Source organism: Schistocerca gregaria, chromosome 4 (assembly GCF_023897955.1).
Source record: "Schistocerca gregaria isolate iqSchGreg1 chromosome 4, iqSchGreg1.2, whole genome shotgun sequence".
NCBI classification, from domain to species: Eukaryota; Metazoa; Arthropoda; class Insecta; order Orthoptera; family Acrididae; genus Schistocerca; species Schistocerca gregaria.
This window is the reverse complement of record NC_064923.1, coordinates 722,879,536-722,903,111: the sequence shown is the minus strand read 5'-3', so window position 1 is coordinate 722,903,111 and position 23,576 is coordinate 722,879,536. Positions and strand designations below refer to the sequence as shown.

Here is a 23,576-nt window from a genome sequence, read left to right as displayed (position 1 = left end):
ATTATAAATAAAAATGAAGCAATCAGAAGTTAATTACTGCCATGTTTAGTGGAACGTTATTTGACTCATGTTCGGAAGATACTTTCCCCCAAAAGCAGAATACCAGGTGAAAAACTTACAGGATGTGACAAAAAACATACAATTTTGAGCATACAATGCTTGCCATATGCAATTGATTTTGGTGCCAATTTCTAAAGAATAGCTGGTTTATTCATTGTGCCTCAGAAGGCAATGTCAATCTCTGTTAGTATTTTCTTTTTTTCCTTGCACTTTGTAACAATAGAAAATCAGACGCTAACACTATTTTACATTCTGTACAAAGAGACTTCAGCTGTGTATGACCACTTCAACAGAAATATTCATCTTTGGAAGATATTATTTAATCATTTCCAGTAAATTCCCGCTAGTAACTAAATCATGAGCACTATTATACTTCAGTACATCATTATAACAGTTAGCTAGCTTTGTTCTAAATTTCTTGTGAATCTTCGTGGAGATGTTTTTGTAATGGACACCTTGCAACATTTTGCCCAAGGTGTAGTGCAACCAAAGAATATTTGTGTAGGGCCTGAAATTTCTCCATTCATTTCTGAAACACACACAAGAAATGACATGTCAGTTAAACAAACAATAGAACAATTATAAGCACATAAAAAGTTGACTAGCTGAAAATTAGATGAGTCACATTAGAGAATAACTTGAGAAGATGCACAGTGGGAGCATACTTCTAAATAAAAAAATCCACACATTTCTTAACATAACAATACTTTAGTGAACCAATTACTGTTCTTTACACTTTATTTTTCATACTTATTAGATAAGTTCTAGCTGTTAACTGTACCACTGGTTGACTTTTACAGTGTTATCTTAACTTTTCAGAATATATGTGTGACGTTTAAGTATGAAGTTACAAATAATATTAAAATAACTTTGTAATATGGTGAAAAGCAAACATTTTCTAAATGTTATATTAAATGAGGGTTTCTCCATTCTGTCTTCAATCTCATTACATGACTGACCCACTGGTATTCGTGCCTATTGTAGCTTCTGTAAAAGGTACTTTTATCATTATGTTCTTCCCTGTTTACGTCAGTTCTACTGCTTCTGGATAATAGTTTCAATGAACTTTCTGTTGCCTGATTTTTAAACTCTTGGGTAAGGACTACATAACGGACATCTACATCATTTTTTTTGTCCCCACACAAGTTTTGTCATTTCAATAAGAAATTGAATATCTCCTGCATTCTATTAACCCTCTAAGAGTAAGGTAATTAGGTGTCTCCTGCATTCTATTAACCCTCTAACGGTTAGGTTCGGATTGGATCCGACCCCAGCGAGTCTGTTTTGTTTATAACTCCCCACTCCCTTTTCCGAGAGCACTGTGGTTCCAGCTACCCTACCAGCCAGTCGTCCCGAGAACGCCAAGGCCACATCAGTCTTTTTCCCATTATTTATTTTTTATTTTACCATGCAGCTACCCTCTCTATCCAAAACCTACATTACCCGCACTCAGGTTGGATCCGACCCCACCTTACTGATTACATCACACTTATTAGTTTCTTTTGCGGGGAGTATTCAACCCCATATTGATGTTTATATTACATCAAAGTTTTGTTCTCTCTTCTAGTACCTTACTGAAGTGACACATCAACTCCTTAGAACTCCTGAGGAGATATACAACGAGTTTCCCCGACAGGAGGCTGAGTCAGAGGATGGCGACAATATAGATGCGGAAAACTGTTCAGAAACTGAGGATGATGTATTATCTAATACTGATGATTTACTTCATTGTGCGGCAGGAGCAGTCGAGTTTAATAATTCTCAGTCAGATGTAGATAACGAGAGAAATTTTGAGCTAGGTAAAGACTTAAGAGACAATATGGACCAACAAACCCATCCATTCAAAATTTTCTAGGACACTAGCATCAACGTGGGGAAGCAAGAGGAGGGGGGGGGGGGCACTAGTTAATTGGAAATATTTTTATTATTTATAGATTTGAAATTTATAGAAAAAATGGTTTTGTACACAAATCTTGAAATCGAGAAATCTAGGCAAAAGTACAATACGGTCCAGTGGTTTCATTCACCAACGGAGAGCATTGAAATTATAGGAGTGGTGTGCTAAAAAATTCTATGCTCAGTGTAGACGATATGTTCTCAGCAACCTATGGACCTCCGGTATTCCATTCACTACGTGCAAGAAAAGGTTTGTATTTCTTCTAGAAAACCTCCGCTTCGATGATAAAGCCACCAGAGGCCAGAAAAATTAACGACAAATTTGCGGCTTTCAGAGAAGTGTGGGACATCTTTGAATCTAACAGTGAAAAACATTATAGTCCATCTGAATATGTCACAGTAGATGAGAGTATACTGAGTTTTCGGGGTGCCTGTCCATTCAAAACGTATATACCATCAAAACCCGACAAATATGGGTTGAAAATAATGTCACTATGCGACGCAAGGACATTCTACTTTTCGCGTGGCATTCCATACACTGGCAAGGACAAAAGAATAAAGAGGAGACCTGGAGATTTGCCTTCACCTGCCCAGTATGTTTTGTGCCTGACGGAATCTATCAGGGGTTCTAACAGAAACATTACAGCAGACCATTGGTTCTCCTCACTGGAGGTGACCGACACCCTCCTCCAAAAGAAACTCACAGTTGTAGGTACACTGAGGAGGAACAAACCGTAAATACCACAATCAATGCTGCTTTCCGCTCCAGTAGGCTCTTCAACATTTATGTATCAGGACGACAAAACTTGGTGTCATTTACCCCAAAGAAAAATAAAAAGGTTTACTGATATTGTCTATACACTTCTCTGGTGACAAATGAGAAATCAAATAAGCCTGAAATTGTGGAATTCTACAATCTAGCTAAAGGAGGGGTCGATGTATTAGATATGCTTTGCCACAGTAGGACCACAAAAAGAAAATTGAGAAGATGGCCCACGCAGTACTTTTATGCTATTTTAGACATCGCTGCTAGAAATAGTTTTATCATTCCAGAATGAGATTTTCACTCTGCAGCGGAGTGTTCGCTGACATGAAACTTCCTGGCAGATTAAAACTGTGTGCCCGACCCAGACTCGAACTCGGGACCTTTGCCTTTCGCAGGCAAGTGCTCTACCATCTGAGCTACCGAAGCACGACTCACGCCCGGTACTCACAGCTGGCAGAAGTAAAGCTGTGAGTACCGGGCGTGAGTCGTGCTTCAGTAGCTCAGATGGTAGAGCACTTGCCCGCGAAAGGCAAAGGTCCCGAGTTCGAGCCTCGGTCGGGCACACAGTTTTAATCTTCCAGGAAGTTTCAGTTTTATCATTTATAATAGCAATAGAAAAATGGACAGCTTTCCAAATGACACGAGAATATAATTTCTCAAAAATCTTGCGCTCTTTTTGACAAAACCTCCTATGGAAAAGAGGTTGAATAACACACATCTTCCCCGTGGAGCTCCATCCGTCTATCTGAAAACTTTTAGAAAAAGAACCAATTGAATTAGCCAAGGCTTCCCAAGCACAGCCACTAAAGAAAAGATAATGTGATTTTTGTGACAGATCAAAAGATAGGAAGGGGAATGCTTTTTGTAGTTAAGTGTAATCATTCTATATATGGGGAGCATAAAGTTATTACATGCCCTGGCTGTAAAGAAACTGAGATGTGATACATTGTGCCAAATATGTATTTTCAGGACTGTATGTGATCATTTCCAAGATAACATTATACATTCATTATTTGTTCCTAATACATTATGTGTGCAAAGACATTTATTATTGACAACTTTATATTACAAAACTGCTGACACTATAATTATTTTCTAAAATTAGTAAGAGATGTCTCACATTTAGTTCCTACCCTTAGAATCTCTGAAGCACTCAAGTTCATAATTGATGACTGAGTCTATTAATTTTTACTATGTTTTCAATAATTTTATAGAGAATATTTCTACTAGGGTATTTTTTTGTAATCAAGTTCCTATTTTTTTCCAAAGTACTTTATATTCTTACTTATTGACTATAAAAAATAAAAAAAACTTGCTGTAATAGCAAATATGTGTTTAATTGACGATAAAACGTTTTCCCATTATTTATTTTTTATTTTACCCTGAAAAATCGATATTTGAGGGTGGGGTCTGATCCAACCCAACCTTACCATTTGTCAGGAAACTTCACCTTACCGTTAGAGGGTTAATAGGGTGCTACCAGTTGTTCCGCCAAGTCGTCATATGCACAACATTTCAACAATTAACTTAGTTTTCTTCAGGTGTGAAGTTTGCTACTGTTGCGGCCACATGTAGTAAGCATTGCTTCACACAGTGTAGAATGGCAAAACAGAGGCACGCCAGCAACCGAAGCATTGCAAAGTAGGCAGGCACAGATAGCCTTGCTGACAGCAGCGGTCTACACAAACAGACTGACGCAAGGACGCACACAGACCGAGTGCCAAGCGAAGCCTGGAGAGTGCTGAGTAAGGGTAAGTGAGGCCAGCAAGCTAAGTTACACTGCAATATACTACGAGAGTAATAACAAAAAGCTCCCACCGAGGGTAAAAAACGTCGTCCTGCCGGATATAAACAGTGGGGCGCAGGCAGCAACAGACAGAAGCCATTAGGTAGCAGTTCGGATCCGAGGACGGACATGGTCACTGTCCAAATGTTCAATCTTCGTTAGTGATGATTCTGGAAGTCTGTTCCATCTTGCAGGAATCATCCGTTTGCCGCCAGATATCAACTTCAGCTCTGGAGGTCGGACCGAGTTTGGTCGGCACCATGGCTGACTGACTACAGCGAGAACTTCCAGCAGGACCAGCCGCAGCACGGTCTCTGTCACAGGTGCCGCCGGGGACTGAAGCACGGACTTCATGGCAACCCGCCCCACAGTGCGTTGTTCGTCCCTGACGGGACCTCACGACTGACTGCTTCCCAGCCACTGGTGCAGCAGTTGTCAGCAGCTGACCTAACAGCGACGCGGCTCTGTGGGCGTGCCTGTACTGGGGTACCGAGTTCATCTCAACCACAGCGTATCCTGGCTTCAGCTGAGCACTGGTGGCCTGAGGCTCCAGAGTGTGATCAGCAGCGCGCATTGTCGGAGAATCTACACAGCATAAGCCAGGCGGAATCATCTGCAGGGCTGGGCAGCGATGATGAGGGAGAAATTGTAAAGAAAGTTCAATAAGTAACTGTAAAACTCCACGCCATCTCCGTCTTTGGCGCAGCCACTGTGTCTGCTGCTAACAAGTGGTGCAGAAGTCTTAACACTACTGTGTACTATCTGCCTGGACTCCAACCAGACTGAACTATTATTGAATTATTGATACCACGATGCTATTTACAACCGATTTCAATTCCCGATGCTCATCATACCCTTCCATGCTCTTTTGGCCGTCTGGAGCTGATTATCTTCAAGATTTCCTGAAACATTCAAACTCCATCCATAGCAATACAAAATTCATGAGGGAACTTACAAGGGCCAACTACATTCCCTCAAGGTATTAGTTATGAGAAGGACTGATGTGATCACTGGGTCAGTGTAATAGAAAGCTTACGCTCATGGACTATCTCCACATCCTGAAACATCACCTTCTATCATGAAGAAATTCAGTTTGTTTGTTTTGTTTTGTTTTGTTGGGCACAAAAACAACCCGGGTCGTATGCCCCCATGTTAAAACTGTAGAACACCAAGCCAAAGAGAGGAATTAATGTGCCCTAGAGGAATGGAGGTACTGAAGTAAAAAATAAATTTCCTTTGCCATACTGCTATGATGGATAAAAAGTAAAATGTGGTCGACAGCCGGCCCCTCATTGACTAAAACAGCCGATTACTTAAGACAAAAACCATAAATTGTAATGTAAGTGGTTAAAAAAGGGCATTCCATCAGGAAATTGCAAACTGTTAAAGGTTGGGCGCAATGAGTGCAAAGTGGTGGGGAAGCAGCACTAAAATGGCAATGGCTAAAAAGGCGGTGCCCGATAGGCAACCTAGCTAAAATTATATCCTCAAAGCGAGAGGACTGGGAGAAGCTCAATAACCTGGACTGATTAAGGTAAGACAAGTGGTGATGCCAAAAAGACACCACCTGCTAACAGACGGCAACATAGATCAGAGGGAATGTAAGAACTAGTGGGCTGAGGTAAGAGGACTGCAACTTTGGCAGCAACAGCAGCGGCCTCGTTTCCTGTCAGACTGACATGACCAGGAACCCACATAAACAACACAGTGTGTCTATTAAGAGTGAGCAAGTGACAGCTTTCCTGAACCTGTTGCACTAAGGGACGGATGCTGTACAGCACAGAGGCTTTGAAGGGCACTGAGGGAGTCTGAGCAGATGACGCCATTGGAAAGCCTGCGTCGTCAGATACTGCGTGGCTTGATACAGGGTGAAGGGCTCTGCTGTAAATACTGAGCAGTGTTGCGGAAGCCAATATTGAAAAAACTCCGTGCCAATGGTGAAGGCATCAGTGTGCACAAAGGTACCATCGCGAAGTTCTGTGCGAAGGGCGTGGAACTGAAGGTGATAGAGCAAGGCTAGATGAGTGTGCTTAGGAAGCGAATGAAGGACCAAGGTCAACATGGGCCACTGTACGAAGCGAAGATGGTGAAAGGTTCACACCCACTGTGGAAGTTGCAGATAGCGTGAAGTGAAGCCGCTGGAATAAGAGCCGAAAGCGAACTCCAGGAGGTCACAGAAGAGGGGCGCACCCCATACTGGTGATCAAAGGAGTCCTTGAAGGATGAGTAGCCACACATTGCAGACTAATTGCATGCATACCTGCTGAGGAGAAAGTCATGACAACAGGATAGTGGTAACAGAAACAAAACATTCACAGTTTAGTTTTGAATGGACAAGGAACTGGTACAAACAGAGGAGAGTGGTTTGATCTGCTCCCCAGAAAGTATCAATGAGGACACGTAGGAGATTGACGGATCGCATACAGCAAGCTGCCACCTAAGACACATGGGAGGATCAAGAAAGTTTCCTATCGAGCTTCAGCCCCAGGAATTTCGTAGTTTCAATGAACGGAAGAGCAACAGACCCAACAGTAAAGATGGTAGGAGAAATCCATTGTACCGCCAGAAATTCATGCGAACGGTCTTGTCAGTGGAAAAATGAAAGCCATTTTCGATGTTCCATGAATGAAGACAATCTAGACATCGCTGAAGACACTGCTCAACGAGACAAGTCTGTGTAGAACTGTAACAGATGGTAAAATTGTCAACGAAACAGGCAGGAGACAGGCCATTAAAGGGTTAATGACGATAGCAAGAGGGTGGTGCACAGGACAGAAGCCTAAGGCACACCATTTTCCAGGTTAAATGCTGTCCAACAAGGCAGAACCCATACAAACCTTGAAGACTTGGTCATTTAAAAATTCCTGAAGGAAACTGGGCATGCGGCCATGTAAGCCCCACATGTAGAGAGTACGGAGGATACCAGTCCTCCAGCAGGTATCGTAGGCTTCCTCCAAATTGAAAAATACGGCAACGGCCTGGGATTTCCACAGAATACCATTCACCACATGGGTGGACAAAGTGACAAGGTGGTCAACTACAGAACAGCACACTCTAAATCCACACTGTTAAGTGGTTAGTAAATTGCGAGACCCATGCCTTCATACCAGCCGGGGACGAATCATAAGTTACATCACCTTGCAAGCACAGCTCGTGAGAGACAAGGGGCAGTAGCTAGAAGGAAGGTGTTATTCCTTACCAGGCTTAGGTATGGGTAAGACAGCGGCTTCACGCCCGCATGTGGGAAATGTGCCCTCTGCCAAGATGTGGTTGTATATATTAAGCAGAAAGTGCTTGCCCACAAGGCAAAGGTCCTACAACATCTGAATTTGAACATTGTCTCGCCATGGGGTGGAGGATCGGGATGAAGCGAGAGCATGATCTAGTCCCTCGTAGTAAAGGCGGCATTGTAGCACTCAAAATTCTGAGAAGAGAAGGATATTGCCAGAGTTTCCTCTGCTCATTTCCGATAGAGGAAAGCAGGGTGACAGTGGGAGGAGATTAAAATCTCTGCAAAATGGCAGCCCAAGGCGTTGGCGACACCAATAGGGTTCACTATGATTTCGTCTCCTACTGTCAGGCTGGAAATTGGATAATGGATCTTGGTCCCAGAGAACCATCTGAAGATGACCTATACAACAGAAGAGGGAGTGGAACTAGTGAATGAAATCCAGCTTTTTTGCTAATTCCGAAGAACGCAATTACACTGTGCATGCAACTGTTTATGATAAATTCAGTTTGCCATGACTGTAAAAAATGCAGAGAGCACATCTCTGTGTGAATTGCATTGGAGCATGCCTCAATCCGCCAAGGGACCGGAAAATGGCATGGTAAAGTGGAGGAGTGAAGAATGGAATGTTCTGTAAGGATAACATTCGTTAAGATATTCTACCTTGTCATCACAACTGGGGAAATTATGTTCATCGAAGGGCGTACGCGTAAGCTGCCTTTTGGGCGTCCGCGTAGGTGGGTTAGGAGTCATCTAACGGATAGCACTTGGGAAATCATTGCTCGAGTATGTGTCAATAGAGAACAGACCACTCTAGACAATGGGCAAGCTGGGCAGTGCAGAAGGATAGGTTTAAATGGGAAAAGGTGTGCGTAGAGTCTGAAAGGAATGTGAGCACTCCCTTGTTAGGCTCAGGAGGTTAATTTTATTGAGAAGGTCAGTCAAGAGGGCACCTCCCTAAAAGGTCCTGGGGGAATCGCAAAGGGGTGGTGCGCCACCATCACCATCACTAAGCAGCAGGAAGGCTGCCCTAGTGACATCGAATGATGGACGGATGTAAATGGTACAAGGGGAAAAGTCAAGTGAGGAAGGAAAAGGCCAACTGCAACAGCTTGAAGGCAGTTAGTCAGGGAGCTGAGTTGATTATGATCATCATCTGTATGAGCAGCATAACTCCTCCATGAGATGGAATGCCATACTTGGTGGGAAGGTCAAAACGGAGCAGGAAGAAATGCGAGAGCTTAAAGCGATCGTGAGGACGCAATTTTGCTTCCTGGGGCAGAGAAGAAGCAGATGCTGCAATTCTAGGTATCTGTAAATCCTCTCTGTCTGATAGAAGGCCACAAACATTCCACTGAAGGGGAATCATTACAAGAAAATGGGAGGAGGGAACAAATGAAGGGGTGTCCCCTCGATAATGCCAAGAGCCAGTGTTCAAAGACAGACTGCTATGGAGCGCACGGGCTGGAGGATCCTGCTCCCTGAGAGGCATCTGTGTTCTCTCTGAGCACCAGCGACACGGAGAGGTCTGCTGGGTGAGGTTATCACATAATGGCACTGTCGACAAGGCTCTCCAAGTCTGCAAAGGATAAGACCGTTTGACATCTTTGAGCCTTTCCAGTTGGCAGCAGTAGACTCATATTTGTTGGCTGGAGGGACACACGAAGTCTTTGCGGAAGTATTCCTTCTGTACTTCCCAGCCTGCCGGTTGTGTAGCAGATGACTGACCCAGGAGGCAAAGGGTTGGTGGATTGTTGCACAGCTGGATGAGGTGACCACAATGATGCTACCATGACACTGGGCAATTTCAAACCACAGTGCTGAATTTGAGGTTGCATGTCTGCATGGCCATGTCCTTCATGGAGCACGATGTAGCAGAAACAGTACTGTAGGTGCTAGATGGTAGAACGCAAACTTTGCGACTAGCCATCAACTTGCGAGCGACCGAGTAAGGCATTGTTGCCTTTACCCGGATTTCCTGGACAGCTCGATCACCGAGATACACGGGAAAATCTTGAGGGGTGGCAGCATGGTCACCATTGCAGTTGATACGGAGGGGAGGAGGAGGTGGGCAGTCACCCTCATGTGCATTCCTATCACAGTTTATGCATTTGGTCAGGTGTTGAGAAGACATTGGAGTATGATTGAAACAATGACACTGGTAGCAGTGTGTTGGGATCAGAATGTTTCGTCAGACTGTGATAACTTCAGAGCCTGCTTCGACCTTGAACAGAAAAACCACTCTGTCAAAGGTGAGAAAAAGAGGGCATGTGGGCATTAAGGAGGAATGTACCTTTTTCATCACCTGATTGACAGCAATGACATCCTGATCAGAGAGGTAAATTTGGATTTCTGCCTTGGTTGGTCCATTGAGCAGCCTGGGGTAAATAACCCCATGGGAAGAATTCAAGAGTTCTATGAGCCTCTACACGAACTGGATAGCTGTGTGGAAGCAAGGTGGCAAGCAGTAGTTGTGCTTGAGAATCTGAAGTAATCTCCAAAAGCAAAGTGTCATGGTGCAAACAAGAGTGCAACTTCACAGGGTCAGCAATTGCATCAACTACATTCTAAATAAGAAGCAGATTTACCGTTGCAAAGGACCGACCGTCTTCAGCACTTGAAACCACAAGGAATCATGGCGAAGCTGGAAGGGCTTCCTTCCATTTACATTTCGTAGACATGGACTTTGAAGATGATGATTGGCTCATTGCGAGAAAATCCCCATGATTGCAGCGTCTTTGATGGTGCACTCCTTCCAACTGGTCTCACCCCCCACCCTCCCTCAGAGGGTGCATGATAAGCAACACTACTTTCATTTGGAGCCATAAAAATATCAATCCATTGAATGGTAAATTTTTTGTACATCAGCGTAGAACTTCCTGGCACTTTATAAAATCGAAGTCAGCAACGGGGAAAGTGGGAGGGGGTTATGAGTTTTGGAAAGATCTTTGACATGCAGCAGCCTATTTTCATATTACAATACATTGCATATTTTCATATTATGATAGTATAAAACTGAATTCCACCAAACACAGCATGTTAGTTGTCGAAGCGTTGAAATAGAGATTGCAATGCGCTTTTGTAAGCCAATCATAGCTCATCTCACTGATTTTGCAAACCAATGACAGCAGATATTCAGAGCATAGGACATGTGATGTACTCAGCCAATAGCAACATCACCTTTAAGTAGTGTAAACACAGAAACAGGAAAAGTTAATGGTTTAAATTAATGTACGTAATGTAGCCCAAGTAAAGCTAATCTTTCATAATAATATTGGTATTTTTATCATGTGTTACACTTTAAGATACATCACACAAACGTAAAAATTTTTAAACAATGACAATATTTTGTCTTCTGAGCTCAAAATCATTCTAAGTGGCTGGTACTCAAAGGGTTACATTTTAAATGAAAGTCTGATTTAAGAAATTCATTGCACATTCTCACACGTAACATAATTCATATTTTGTAAAAGAAATTTACTTTGAAAATAATGCTATTCAAAGAACCATTTGCAATATTTTCCTGCGACCTCTTAGCCATGGATTCGTTTCAGCAGGTGCCAGAGTGTGCCTAACAGCAGGTGTTACTGTGCATGGGCAGCTACGATGTCTTAAGAAGCCTATATGTTTGTACACATAGAGCATTAAGAGAGCTTCCATGACTTCATAAAACAAATAGGACATCAGGGGATACTCCAAGATCATAGGAGTTTTGGAAACCACACTAAAATGCATCATTCGGCATAAAGGATACGTTCATACATCCAGATTCACAATGAAGTACGCCACAACCTGACGTTAAGCTTTCCAGTGCGCTTTTTGGGATACAAATTTTTTAATAGTACCAGTACTGTATTGTCTCAAGTTTGGTTCTTTATTATGGCATAATGCCATACGTGCCAGAAGAGTAACACGGGCACTTGAAATCTAGTGAACCTAGCCAATAGTGTGGAATGAAACATTTAGTTTCTTATAAACAGACTGCATCTGCAGAAAAGATTAATTAAAACCACATTTATTTAGCAAATCAACAAAAATAACTTCATTGTTGTGCAAGGCAATTAATGGTTGACTGCCAAAAACATGGAAAGAAAATCAGACAACTGAAACAAATAACATATTTTAACCTTCCGCAAATATGTGAATGTATAATAATTCACTTGATAGTTCGCAGTCACAGAAATCCGTTTTGTTGCCATTTGACGACTGAACTATTAATCTGTTAATATAAATGAAACAGAAAAATCACGGGTCACTATCCCTCTCCCACTACGACCCATACTGCTATTCGCATGCACGAATCTGGCAGCTCGGGTATGCAAAAAAAAAAGTGTTTGTGGGTGGCGTGACTGCCTCCTGCTATTATTGCAGTCACAAACAGGAGAACTGCTAACGCACATGATCTCTCTGACAACTGTTCAAAATGAACTTAATGTGAACAATTGTGACGTCACTCTCATCAGAAGCAATTTGCTGTTATTAAGTACTCCATAATCTTCATCCTAAAGCAGCCGACATTTTGCTTTTAGCAGGCATTTCTGTCTGCTGTGTTTTGTTGTAAATGGCGCATTTCGTTTGCAACTTAAGAATAAAACCAAAATAAAACTTAAGTTTTATTTTGGTTTTATTCTGTCGTTTACGTTTGATCACTGCAGTAGTGAAATACAGTAGAATTCTTTGGTAAGACTATCAGTTCTCAACAGTCAAAATTACAAAAATTGAACTTAAGACTACATCAATGAAAAATTCCCGGAACTCTAAAAAATTCCTGCTTTTTACTGGTTTTCTCTCGGATAAAAATATTCCCGGGTTTTTCCCACATTTCCCGGAGCATATATATCCTGTTTAAGTTATATTTATTAACGTCAAACACCCCTTTTGGCCAGCCAAATGTTGGAACTATAATCCTAAGCAACATTGCTGTCGTTGCTTGCCCAGTGCTAACTGTGTGCATGTTATATGCAATTTTATTATTTGCTTGTAAGTTCTTCATAATTGGTGCATTTTATTTGTTTAAAATGGCATAAAATTCCAAAAGGTCACTAGTATTCTTTTGTATTTTAAGTTTTTTATTGATAGTATTAATAATTGTGACACATGATAAGAGTACTGGTCTTGCTGTACAGGGTGATTCAAAAAGAATACCACAACTTTAGGAATTTAAAACTCTGCAACGACAAAAGGCAGAGCTAAGCACTATCTGTCGGCGAATTAAGGGAGCTATAAAGTTTCATTTAGTTGTACATTTGTTCGCTTGAGGCGCTGCTGACTAGGCGTCAGCGTCAGTTGACGCTAAGATGGCGACCGCTCAACAGAAAGTTTTTTGTGTTATTGTTATTGAGTACGGCAGAAACGACAGTTGTTCAGCGTGCATTTCGAACGAAGTATGGTGTTAAGCCTCCTGATAGGTGGTGTATTAAACGTTGGTATAAACAGTTTACAGAGAATGGGTGTTTGTGCAAAGGGAAAAGTTCTGGACGGCCGAGAACGAGTGATGAAAATGTAGGCCGAGAACGAGTGATGAATCCAGCAAGCATTTGTTCACAGCCCAGGAACAATCAACTGTATGGAGAGTCCACATTGGCACTTATCTGTCCGAAACTACCTGAACGTCAACTACCCGAGGCGATGGATCGGCCACCAGGCAGCCCGTGACAGAGCACTTCATCACTGGCCTCCAAGGAGCCCTGATCTTACCCCCTGCAATTTTTTCTTATGGGGGTATGTTAAGGATATGGTGTTTCGGCCACCTCTCCCAGCCACCATTGATGATTTGAAACGAGAAATAACAGCAGCTATCCAAACTGTTACGCCTGATATGCTACAGAGAGTGTCGAACGAGTTGGAGTATCGGGTTTATATTGCTGGAGTGTCTGGAGGGGGCCATATTGAACATCTCTGAACTTGTTTTTGAGTGAAAAAAAAAAAAAGAAAAACCTTTTTAAATACTCTTTGTAATGATGTATAACGGAAGGTTATATTATGTTTCCTTCATTAAATACACATTTTTAAAGTTGTGGTATTCTTTTTGAATCACCCTGTGTTTTAAACAATTTCTTCGAATTTTCTGCAGTGAATTTTCAGATCTGTAAAACACATCCCAATTTTAAACTACCTCAGGCACTTTGGCATTCCTGATTATAATTATTTCCAACCACTCAAAATTATTTTTTTGAATGATTTCTTGAAGCCTTCAGCTGCCATTTTCTGTACGATTGTACAGTTTTGGCCTTAGGCCATTTTCAAGTATTTAAAACAGAAGTCTCATACAGTGGATACATTAGTAGCATTTTTGTTTTTGATATATGAACAAAGTCATATCTGTAGATATACTATGTGCATTAAACTTACTTTATGGATGATTTTTTTTTGGCAACAGGTAATTATTATCTTCTTAGTGTTAAGTACATTACATACAAGAGCTTTGCAACAACTGCTCAAAAGCAGCGTGCTCCTAAAATAGCGTTAACACCCGAACTAATTTATGAGCATGATATGATGTCATACAAGCAACGACGTATATGACAATCTGTTACCAAAAAAATCATCCATAAAGTAAGTTATAATGTGCCTAGTACATCTACAGATATGACTTGTTTCTATATTAAAAGCACAAGTGTCACTAATCCACAGTATGAAACTTCCATTTTAGATACTTGAAAATGGCCTAAGGCCGAAATTGTACAACTGTACATGAAATAAAGAAAATGGCAGCTGAAGGCTTCAAGAAATTATTCAAAATATTATCACAGCTGCGGATCCTATCGTATTGAAAATTATACACCCAAAATTTTGTTCATTCCAACCTTTACCTTTATTTACATGATGTTCACGCAGTCAGTCTCAGTCTCCTTCTCTGGTAACTTACCCAAAATGTAAATGAACTTAGTAAACAACTTTACTAACATGAAAAGTCCTAGCACAATTAAATATTTAATGTCACAAACTAGTCACAACATGTTAGCTAAGAGACACTGTAACTAAAGCAGAAATGACACACTGACCTAAAGACAACTAATGAGTGAATTTGAAATCATGCTACGTACTGGCATGTTAGATGCATTACATACAGTATTTTCTACTAGTCTAAGTTGGTAGAGCTCAGATATGTCGCGATTCTAATTAATAGCATTAAATTTCTACTGATACAATGAGAAAGAGAGAGATAAATTCGCTGAATACTAACTTCACTGTATTTTGCATTAAGCGGTACACTTCAAACTGATAATCTCCTTGTGAGGTGAAGAGGTCTGGGTCCACAGCCAGATCATTGAAAATGCAACAGCCACTATACGACATTCTCGATAAAGTGTAATCTATAACTGTGACCTGCAACATTGAACAAAATTTTAAGTGACGAGTCAGTCCAACATCAATATCAATTATAATTATTATTATTAGAGCCTAATATTAAAAGGATTACAGACGGTTTACAGCATGAATGTGTTCCGATCATCTGTTTTACATTCAAAAAAGGCTTGCAAGACCAGCATCTAACATTAACTAATTATTTACTTACTTAAGACGAAGATGTGTTAATTCAAATGTATACAAAACTGATACGAGACAACTAGAAACTAACAAAAATACATCTAAGAAAACAAGGATAAGGAAGCTGAACTTATACAATATGAAGTTCTATCCAAAATTTCTAATTTATGAGAATTTGAATATTACACCTAAATAATCAAAGTACACTCTTACACCACTAGTTGCCTCTAGTTCTGTCTTTCAACTAGTCTGCGATGTGATTTTACTGCGATTGCAATGGAGTGATTGATGTTGCTGATTTTTATATATCGTGTTCTACTGTGTCTGAGGATTTAAAAATGGCTGATTTAAAGGAACAAAAGGATCTGCGATAAGTTTAAGGTCCACAAAACTGTAGCTGAGTCACGGTATGCTATGGGAGGCTTCTGATAAGCGAGCTTTGAGCAAGCAACAGAAAAAAATTCTTTTGTTTATAGACACTATTTTGCCTACTGGCCACACCTCATTTCATTCCAGTCATACACCATGGTGAGCGTTGACATCATCACAACATGAAACTCTGAAGTACGTGACTGGCCCCACATTTTTTAATATTATTTTTAAAAATGTGGAATGCTTCATGATTTTGCATGTCATCCTTGTGCAGGGGCCATGCAGATCTAGTCTATCATTCCAATTTTAGTACACACACACACACACACACACACACCACACACACCCACACACACACACACACACACACACACACACACACACACACACACTGCTGAAGTGAGTACAAGACTAGATGATAGTACCTTGCATAAATGAGCATTCTTGTTGAGTATTTGTCCAATTTTGTCAATGGATTCAGGCAAACTGCACTTTAAACGTGGCAGATGTTCCTAAATAGCCAACATATGCAGTGCACATTCCCCAGTTGACAACGCGACTTAATTTACTGCCTGCTCACTAGTCTGGTCCCCGATAATGCTGTACTTGAGCAACTGAAGCACGGACTGCAAAATTATCTACGGTGCAAGTCATATGTAACACCACCAACTTTCGAAACTGCCCTTATACTGCGATCTACTGATGTCTGTTGGTACTATCTCCACAACGTGTTTTGCTGCTGTAATTTATTCTCACAACAATTAGCCAATATGGTCTATTTCGTTTATTGAACATTTCATTTTCGATAAACTTTCCTTGTTTATCTGAATGTTAACATCATGTTCTAATTACTGTCGCTAAAATTCAAATGAAATATTGATCCGAGTTCAGAACCAAGTAATTTTTTGGAAGAACAACATTTCTGGTTTTGAATGTTACCTTTAGTTTACAGTTTGCATAGTGTTTACATATCAGAACTTTTATTAAAAACTTTTTCAAATTCAGTAAGAATTTGTAAGACAATTTTATTTTGTGCTACTCGCGCTTTTCACGAAATTATCAAATTTGAAGCAGAGCTGTGGACTGTTGTGGTGCGTAGTTCATAGCCTCTCGCATATACCTTGCACTAGTGCCAAGGGATTCAAATGTCAAATGATTGTACGAGCATGTCAGTATTGCAAATGACAAATGATTGCTTGAGCAACACCAATACTGAAAACCAGTGCTTCGGTGTATTTGGAAATCTCGAGCCTGTTCGAAGGTCAGTATCATTTGCCAGCCCCTTACCAAATTCTCCAAAATCTGCATGTGACCTAAATAGCCAAAGCTTCATATGTAAATGTAGAACACCACTATATACTTAGAAACGTTAAGCTCAGCAGCAATACTTTAATCTGCGAATATGGGACGACCCTGTACTTTTTTTAGTGACAAAGTGGGGAAATCTGGTAAACACAGTATTTTCCTGATAAAACAACCCTCCTCCTGACCTAACAAACAGAAAACCATTAAAACATTGAACCCTTAGTACATTATAACTTCCCAAATAAAAATAAGCAAAATAAAACAATTAGACCAACTATTAACATTACTTCCCCAAATTATAAACTAAATAAAATACTGAACAAGAAATTGAAGTGAACATACACATCTGAAGATTCTACTCCTGTAAAATATAGGTAGGAGCTCATAAAATATTAGACAGTTATCAAACTACCAGATGTTAATTTAGCATTTTTAGATACTGCCACTCTTTACAATAATGTCCCTGTGAAAGAAAGTATACAGATCGTCCTACAGAAACGGTTATTTCAAAAGCCCAGTACAAAAATTGATCTGAGTACTAATGGGACTCACCACTTGAGGTCATCAGTCTCCTAGAACTTAGAACTACTTATACCTAACTAACCTAAGGACATCACACACACACACACACACACACACACACACACACACACACACACACACACACACACACCCCATGCCCGAGGCAGGATTCGAACCTGCAACTGTAGCGGTTCCAGACTGAAGCGCCTAGAACCGCTCAGCCACACCGGTCGGTGGCCCAGTACAGGTGAAATTATCAAGCTGATGAAATAATCAAGTTGGCAGAATTATTAGAGCTGTCTTATCTATTACTTTACATTTAATGAGAAAATTTACTACCATGAAGAATGAATAACTATAGGCAAGTCTTACGAGAATGCAAGCAGAAATTTTCTTTAATTTCTTGAGAAAATTTTTTTGTTTTGCTTTTGAAACTATAAAACACTTAATAAGAAAACTACACTTCTATAAGCATTACGTAGATGATGTTTTTAATTTTTAGTGTGTGTGTGTCAAGATGTTCTATTTTCCTGAAAGGGGAGTTTGCAGGTATGACCTATATTGGCGATGGATCACACAGACTTGAGCAATGTTTGCACAAAATGAATGTCAATTTAGCATTCACAATAAAAATTAAAAAAATTAATGAAAAGCTATAGTTTAACACATTAAGATGCCCCTTGAAGACTGTCATCATTGGACAATGTTGAGGAAACCAAGAAAACCACACTGGCTAACCTTTGCCACCAAAGACAACACTTACTACAAACTTTGTCAATGTGGGGCAGGACAGGATGCTGAACGATTGTTGGTTTGAATGAACACTGTAACCTGGAAGACTTGCTTGCAGCAAATAACTATGCCATTGTGACTATCGAACATTGGACTCACAAGTGTACCATCAGAACTGATTGTAATTTTAGGATCTCAGTGTTTTTTTAATGTTTTAGGGGCAAGTACAAAAAATAAATGAATGTAATATAGCAAATACAAATAAACAAAAAACTTGGCCGAGAACAGATATTTCAACTGAATACATTATATCAGTACTACAGCCATGTATAAACAAAAGAATCATGGTACAGTTTCATTTGAGATTTTCAAGGTCAACTTGTAGAAAAAGTGATGAAAGATTCTGAACAAATGCAACTATGCAAAAAAGTTAACTAGTTCTTTACAAGCAAAGCAGGGAGAGGGAAGAATCCTCCACATTCCGAAGAAAGCACATTCAAAAATTTAACTATAACATTCAATTATCCACTGCACAGTTTATCCACAGTAGAAAGTCTCTCCATATATTGGCTGTCTGAACTGCATGTTATTGTACTTCATCTTATACGAAGACTGCCATGAGACGAGAAGCAGAGGAAAGTAGCAAAAACTCTCTCTCCCACATCCGATGCTTTTATCTATGTACTGTAAAATCAAAAGATGACCCTGTGTTTCAGTGACCATATCATGGTAAAGAAAATCTGTACTGACCTAAGAACAACTTATCAATTCATCAATACCAATTTCTGATAAAAGATTACTAACATGACAATGTAGTATATCTACATAACAGCTACTGCTATTCTGCTGCATGTGGTGTGTGTGTGTGTGTGTGTGTGTGTGTGTGTGTGTGTGTGTGTGTTAACTAATATTGGCAGCAACCAGAAAACACCTGTCATTGCCGAACAGTTTGTGTATCTATTTTACTATGAACAGAAATCAGTGCAGAGTCTTCATCATGATTAAGTTGTCACTTTTCCTAGAAATGTCATTTTTGGTGGTTCATTTCTGTTTTCACAATGAATTAACATATGGCTCCTACCCATGTCCAGCAATAAACTGAATTACTGGAGTTTAATGATGTATGAAGGACAACATAACAATACTGATACAACAAGGAATCCACACTTAGAAACAACATAAAATTTTTTAAACCTTACTTTTCTGGTTCCAGGTGCACATTCTAAAATCACACTATGGATGATTGGACAGTACATTTATGAAAATGAAAGAGTTGGCAGGAGGTGTGTGGAAGTCAGGGCTAAGGGGTTGACAGAAACATGCAATTCAACAACAGCACACCAACCTTTGAGGGTCAAGATGTTACCACACCATGTAGTGCTAATACTTTAAACCTTCAACATGCTAACACTGACATACATTCCCTACCATTTAGTATCACTTAAAGAAATTCCAACCACTCATTGAAACTCATTTAAGACATTCAGATTTACACATTTACCATTGATCTATTCATAAAATATTGAATCTTTCATACCTGTATTCCATTTGCTGGAATTGAAAATTCCTTTCCACTTAATTTGAAAGTAATATGCTTCGCTGAAGTCTTCTTTATTAACACATTACCCCAGTGTAAATCTCTGTGCTCAAATTCCAGAGTGATCTCTGCTACTGCCAAAGCAAATGCTAACTGTAACATAAATGTATCCAAATAAACATGCATTGGTCACAAATTATACTTGCATTGGAATATTTTCTTAGATTTGAAGTTTGATCAGCTTAGACCTGTAGAATATTACAAATTACACTTATTGACTAAAAAACAACAGTAACTAATTCTATCAATGCCTGCTATAAAAAGGAAGGAAGATGAAACTTTACGTCTTTTGCTCTTTGCATTGCTTCTAATTTGGCAAATAGGCAAATCAACATTTTACATATTTCCACTCATCATTGCCTTATGGTATAATCTTCAGAGGAAAAAGTGTTGATTGCACAGAAGTGATCAGTAACAATAATAAGTGGTTCTCATCCAGTCATCTTGTACAGGGTGTGGAGGAAAAAAAAAAGTGTAAACACCAACGCACAATATATTAGCTTGCCTAATTCAGTTTAGGAAAACCATAGGCATTCAAAACAGCATCCAGTTGCGGAGTGTGCGCTGATATGAAACTTCCTGGCAGATTAAAACTGTGTGCCCGACCGAGACTCGAACTCGGGACCTTTGCCTTTCGCGGGCAAGTGCTCTACCAACTGAGCTACCGAAGCACGACTCACGCCCGGTACTCACAGCTTTACTTCTGCCAGTATCCGTCTCCTACCTTCCAAACTTTACAGAAGCTCTTCTGCGAAACATGCAGAACTAGCACTCCTGAAAGAAAGGATATTGTGGAGACATGGCTTAGCCACAGCCTGGGGGATGTTTCCAGAATGAGATTTTCACTCTGCAGCGGAGTGTGCGCTGATATGAAACTTCCTGGCAGATTAAAACTGTGTGCCCAACCGAGACTCGAACTCGGGACCTTTGCCTTTCGCGGGCAAGTGCTCTACCAACTGAGCGACCGAAGCACGACTCACGCCCGGTACTCACAGCTTTACTTCTGCCAGTATCCGTCTCCTACCTTCCAAACTTTACAGAAGCTCTTCTGCGAAACATGCAGAACTAGCACTCCTGAAAGAAAGGATATTGTGGAGACATGGCTTAGCCACAGCCTGGGGATGTTTCCAGAATGAGATTTTCACTCTGCAGGAATGGTCATTTTATGGTTAGACACGAAATAAGTTTTATGAGGAAATAGTCAAGATTAAATTTCAACATTAAATAACTATCAATTAACAATAATAGGAAACTGTTGCCTTCAAATCACCATTTTTACAAGAGAATGCAAAAAATTTCAAGTTACACGACAGTTTGTAAAAATAGACAATTTCTTGTTATTTTTTACTTTACGATTAATGGAGAACTTCTCTCTCCCTATAAAGAACCCGTCATAATTTGAAGCATAGCACACAAGCAGCACTAGAAGAAAAATGGGAATTACCCATTACTCACTACTAAAGCTGCCTGTGGTTCTGAAGCAGTTCAACATGTAGCCATATAAGATACAGTATTTTGGACAAGCAACGAAGAACAATAATGATATCTAATATATTATTTGCCTCATTTTTATTGTCTGGGTCTTAATATTAATGTAAGTAGACAGTCCTGTACTCATAATTCCTGTGGTTCTCTTTTCATCACACACACCAGTTCGTATGTCGATCACCTGGGCCACCACATCCAGCTGGTAAGCCAATAGGCCTCACCATTTAGTTCCTTGTGCACTGGTAAAGCAGGTGCTCCCTCTCGCCTGCAGCGCATACATGTGCATCTTTGTATTTCTGGTTTTGATCTAAGGTGTGTGTCTCCCTTCAGCGCAGCACTGTCAATTGCTGCTCCTAATGTCGCATAGCCATGACTTGCAGGTTTTGCAATTAACTGGCCCGCCCATCCCACACCCATGGCTTAAACCATGAGAGGAAGTAGCTGTTAACCAAGGTTTTACCTGTAATGTTAATGTAATGCCCAATGATAGAGCTACAGGTATCTTCAACTAATCGTGAAGTAAAAAAAAAAAAAATATCATTTGCAACTGAAGTGGATTTTCAATCTCACCTATAATCTAAAATTATTTCTCCTGGGCAATTCTGACTCCGTATAGAAATATTTAGTAAAATATTGGTAGTATGCGGTGTACAGTAAAAATTTATGTTCACTTTGTTTTTAAATATGCAACTTGTCAATCAGTAACTACAAGATTTAGTATGACCATGATTACTACATAGAAGTCACTGTGCTATTTAGTGCCACATAAATAGCCAGAATGAATATATACCATGTGTAGATATTGTCACACTCACTCCACATAATCATGCAAACTATCCATGGAACAAATGCATAACTTCACCAATAACACCTTTATCACTTCGAAGTTGCAAGGTAGCTAAAAATGCTGCAAAAAATTACTGTTAAGGTATTACACTATTACTAATACAAGCAGAAAGTAGCATTATTGTATGTACAGATATAATTAATATTTGCTTGAAATGAAAACCAATAATTTTCACATGAGCATATGTGATATTCTTTGGCTACTATGCACCAGCTTTCAAGGCATAGCAGCATCAACAACATGAACAATGAAGTTAAACTACGAAACACACACTATTTTTCAGCACTAGAACCCTTACATTCAACAAAGAAAGGATAGGATTTGAGGAAATTAGTGTGTAGGAATAAAGAAAAAACCTCAACAGTGATAAGCCAAGTAAAATAGAAGAGAAAAAATTCAACTACACTGTGTCATCCAATCTTTTATTGCTATTTTGCAGGTGGAAGGAATCTGATTCCACAATAGCATGTGTCATTTTTTGTCTTTCTCTGTAAAACTTGAGACGTTGAAGCGATGGAATTAATGTTCAAGCACTTACAACTGCATTTTCAAATTGATTATTTTACAACTTAACCATGCTAGAGATGTTGCAGGAAAAAAATGTAACAACCAAATTGGAAAGGCATGTACAATTAACTCAAGTAAAAGACGATGTTGACAATTCTCATAGGATGAGTGTGAATCTAGTCATGAATTACCACCACATGCACCAGACCCACACCCATCCAATGAAAACTCGTCTCCCAAACTTCAGTGCATCCAGATTTGCACATCGTATCTCAGCAATCATTATACTGGATCAGAACACATGCACAATCCCATTGTGCTAATAATTCATTGACAAGACCTCTTCTGTATCAGTTGTAAAAACACCAGCTGTAACAATTTAATACTACAAACAATATTTTAAAATTATACAGATGTTTATTACGTAAGTCTAAGTATGTCAAGCAATGGACAACCACTGCACTTATACATGGAAGATCATGGACAACATACAAAAACAGAGAAGGCACTCTATTCTACTCATACCTTATTATGAAATGTTTATTACATGTGTGATAATTCTTCATTAGAACAAAGTAAAAGCATCATTATCTTCGTCGTACAATTTCAAGGTTGTTGAAGAGGTATTTAAAACTCACAATACAATAATTGAAGACGACATATTAACATTGGCTAAGGTGTCTTTTGGTGGGCTGTATTAACTTGTTCATATTGTATAAAAACAGCAACCTTGAAACTGGATTTTCTTTTTTAATTGAAACCAGAGTATGTTAAATTTTTAAACACCATTGATTACTCCAATTAACTACATATATTTCTAGGCTACAGGATTTATTACAAATAAATTATGTTGGACACTGACTTGGGCAATTGTCAGAAAGTGCTCTATAAAGTAACTACAAATAAAGAAGTAGGATGTAATGGTATCCACGCAAATCATCACGAGACAAACTTATTTGACCTTAAGGAGCCAGTACC

General features: G+C 39.7%; 1 protein-coding gene and 2 non-coding genes across 11 annotated transcripts in view; all 3 read right to left on the bottom strand.

Annotated features, from left to right (window-relative positions):
- Positions 1-358: 358 nt before the first annotated feature.
- The window catches only part of LOC126267241 (uncharacterized), a 210,461-nt gene continuing 187,243 nt past the window's right edge, over positions 359-23,576 (bottom strand). For all 9 annotated transcript variants that reach the window (XM_049972226.1, XM_049972225.1, XM_049972228.1 and 6 more), the window contains 3 exons: positions 19,697-19,849; positions 14,924-15,066; positions 359-589 (listed from right to left, as the gene is read on the bottom strand). In XM_049972226.1, the coding sequence (XP_049828183.1) occupies positions 376-589; positions 14,924-15,066; positions 19,697-19,849 (510 nt within the window). In that variant the 3' untranslated portion in view covers positions 359-375. The remainder of the gene's footprint in view (positions 590-14,923; positions 15,067-19,696; positions 19,850-23,576) is intronic.
- Positions 15,830-15,931, bottom strand: LOC126268509 (U6 spliceosomal RNA). Its single transcript, XR_007549132.1, has one exon. It is a non-coding gene; the product is annotated as a U6 spliceosomal RNA (small nuclear RNA).
- Trnas-cga (transfer RNA serine (anticodon CGA)) lies at positions 20,354-20,428 on the bottom strand. The gene has a single exon. It is a non-coding gene; the product is annotated as a tRNA-Ser (tRNA).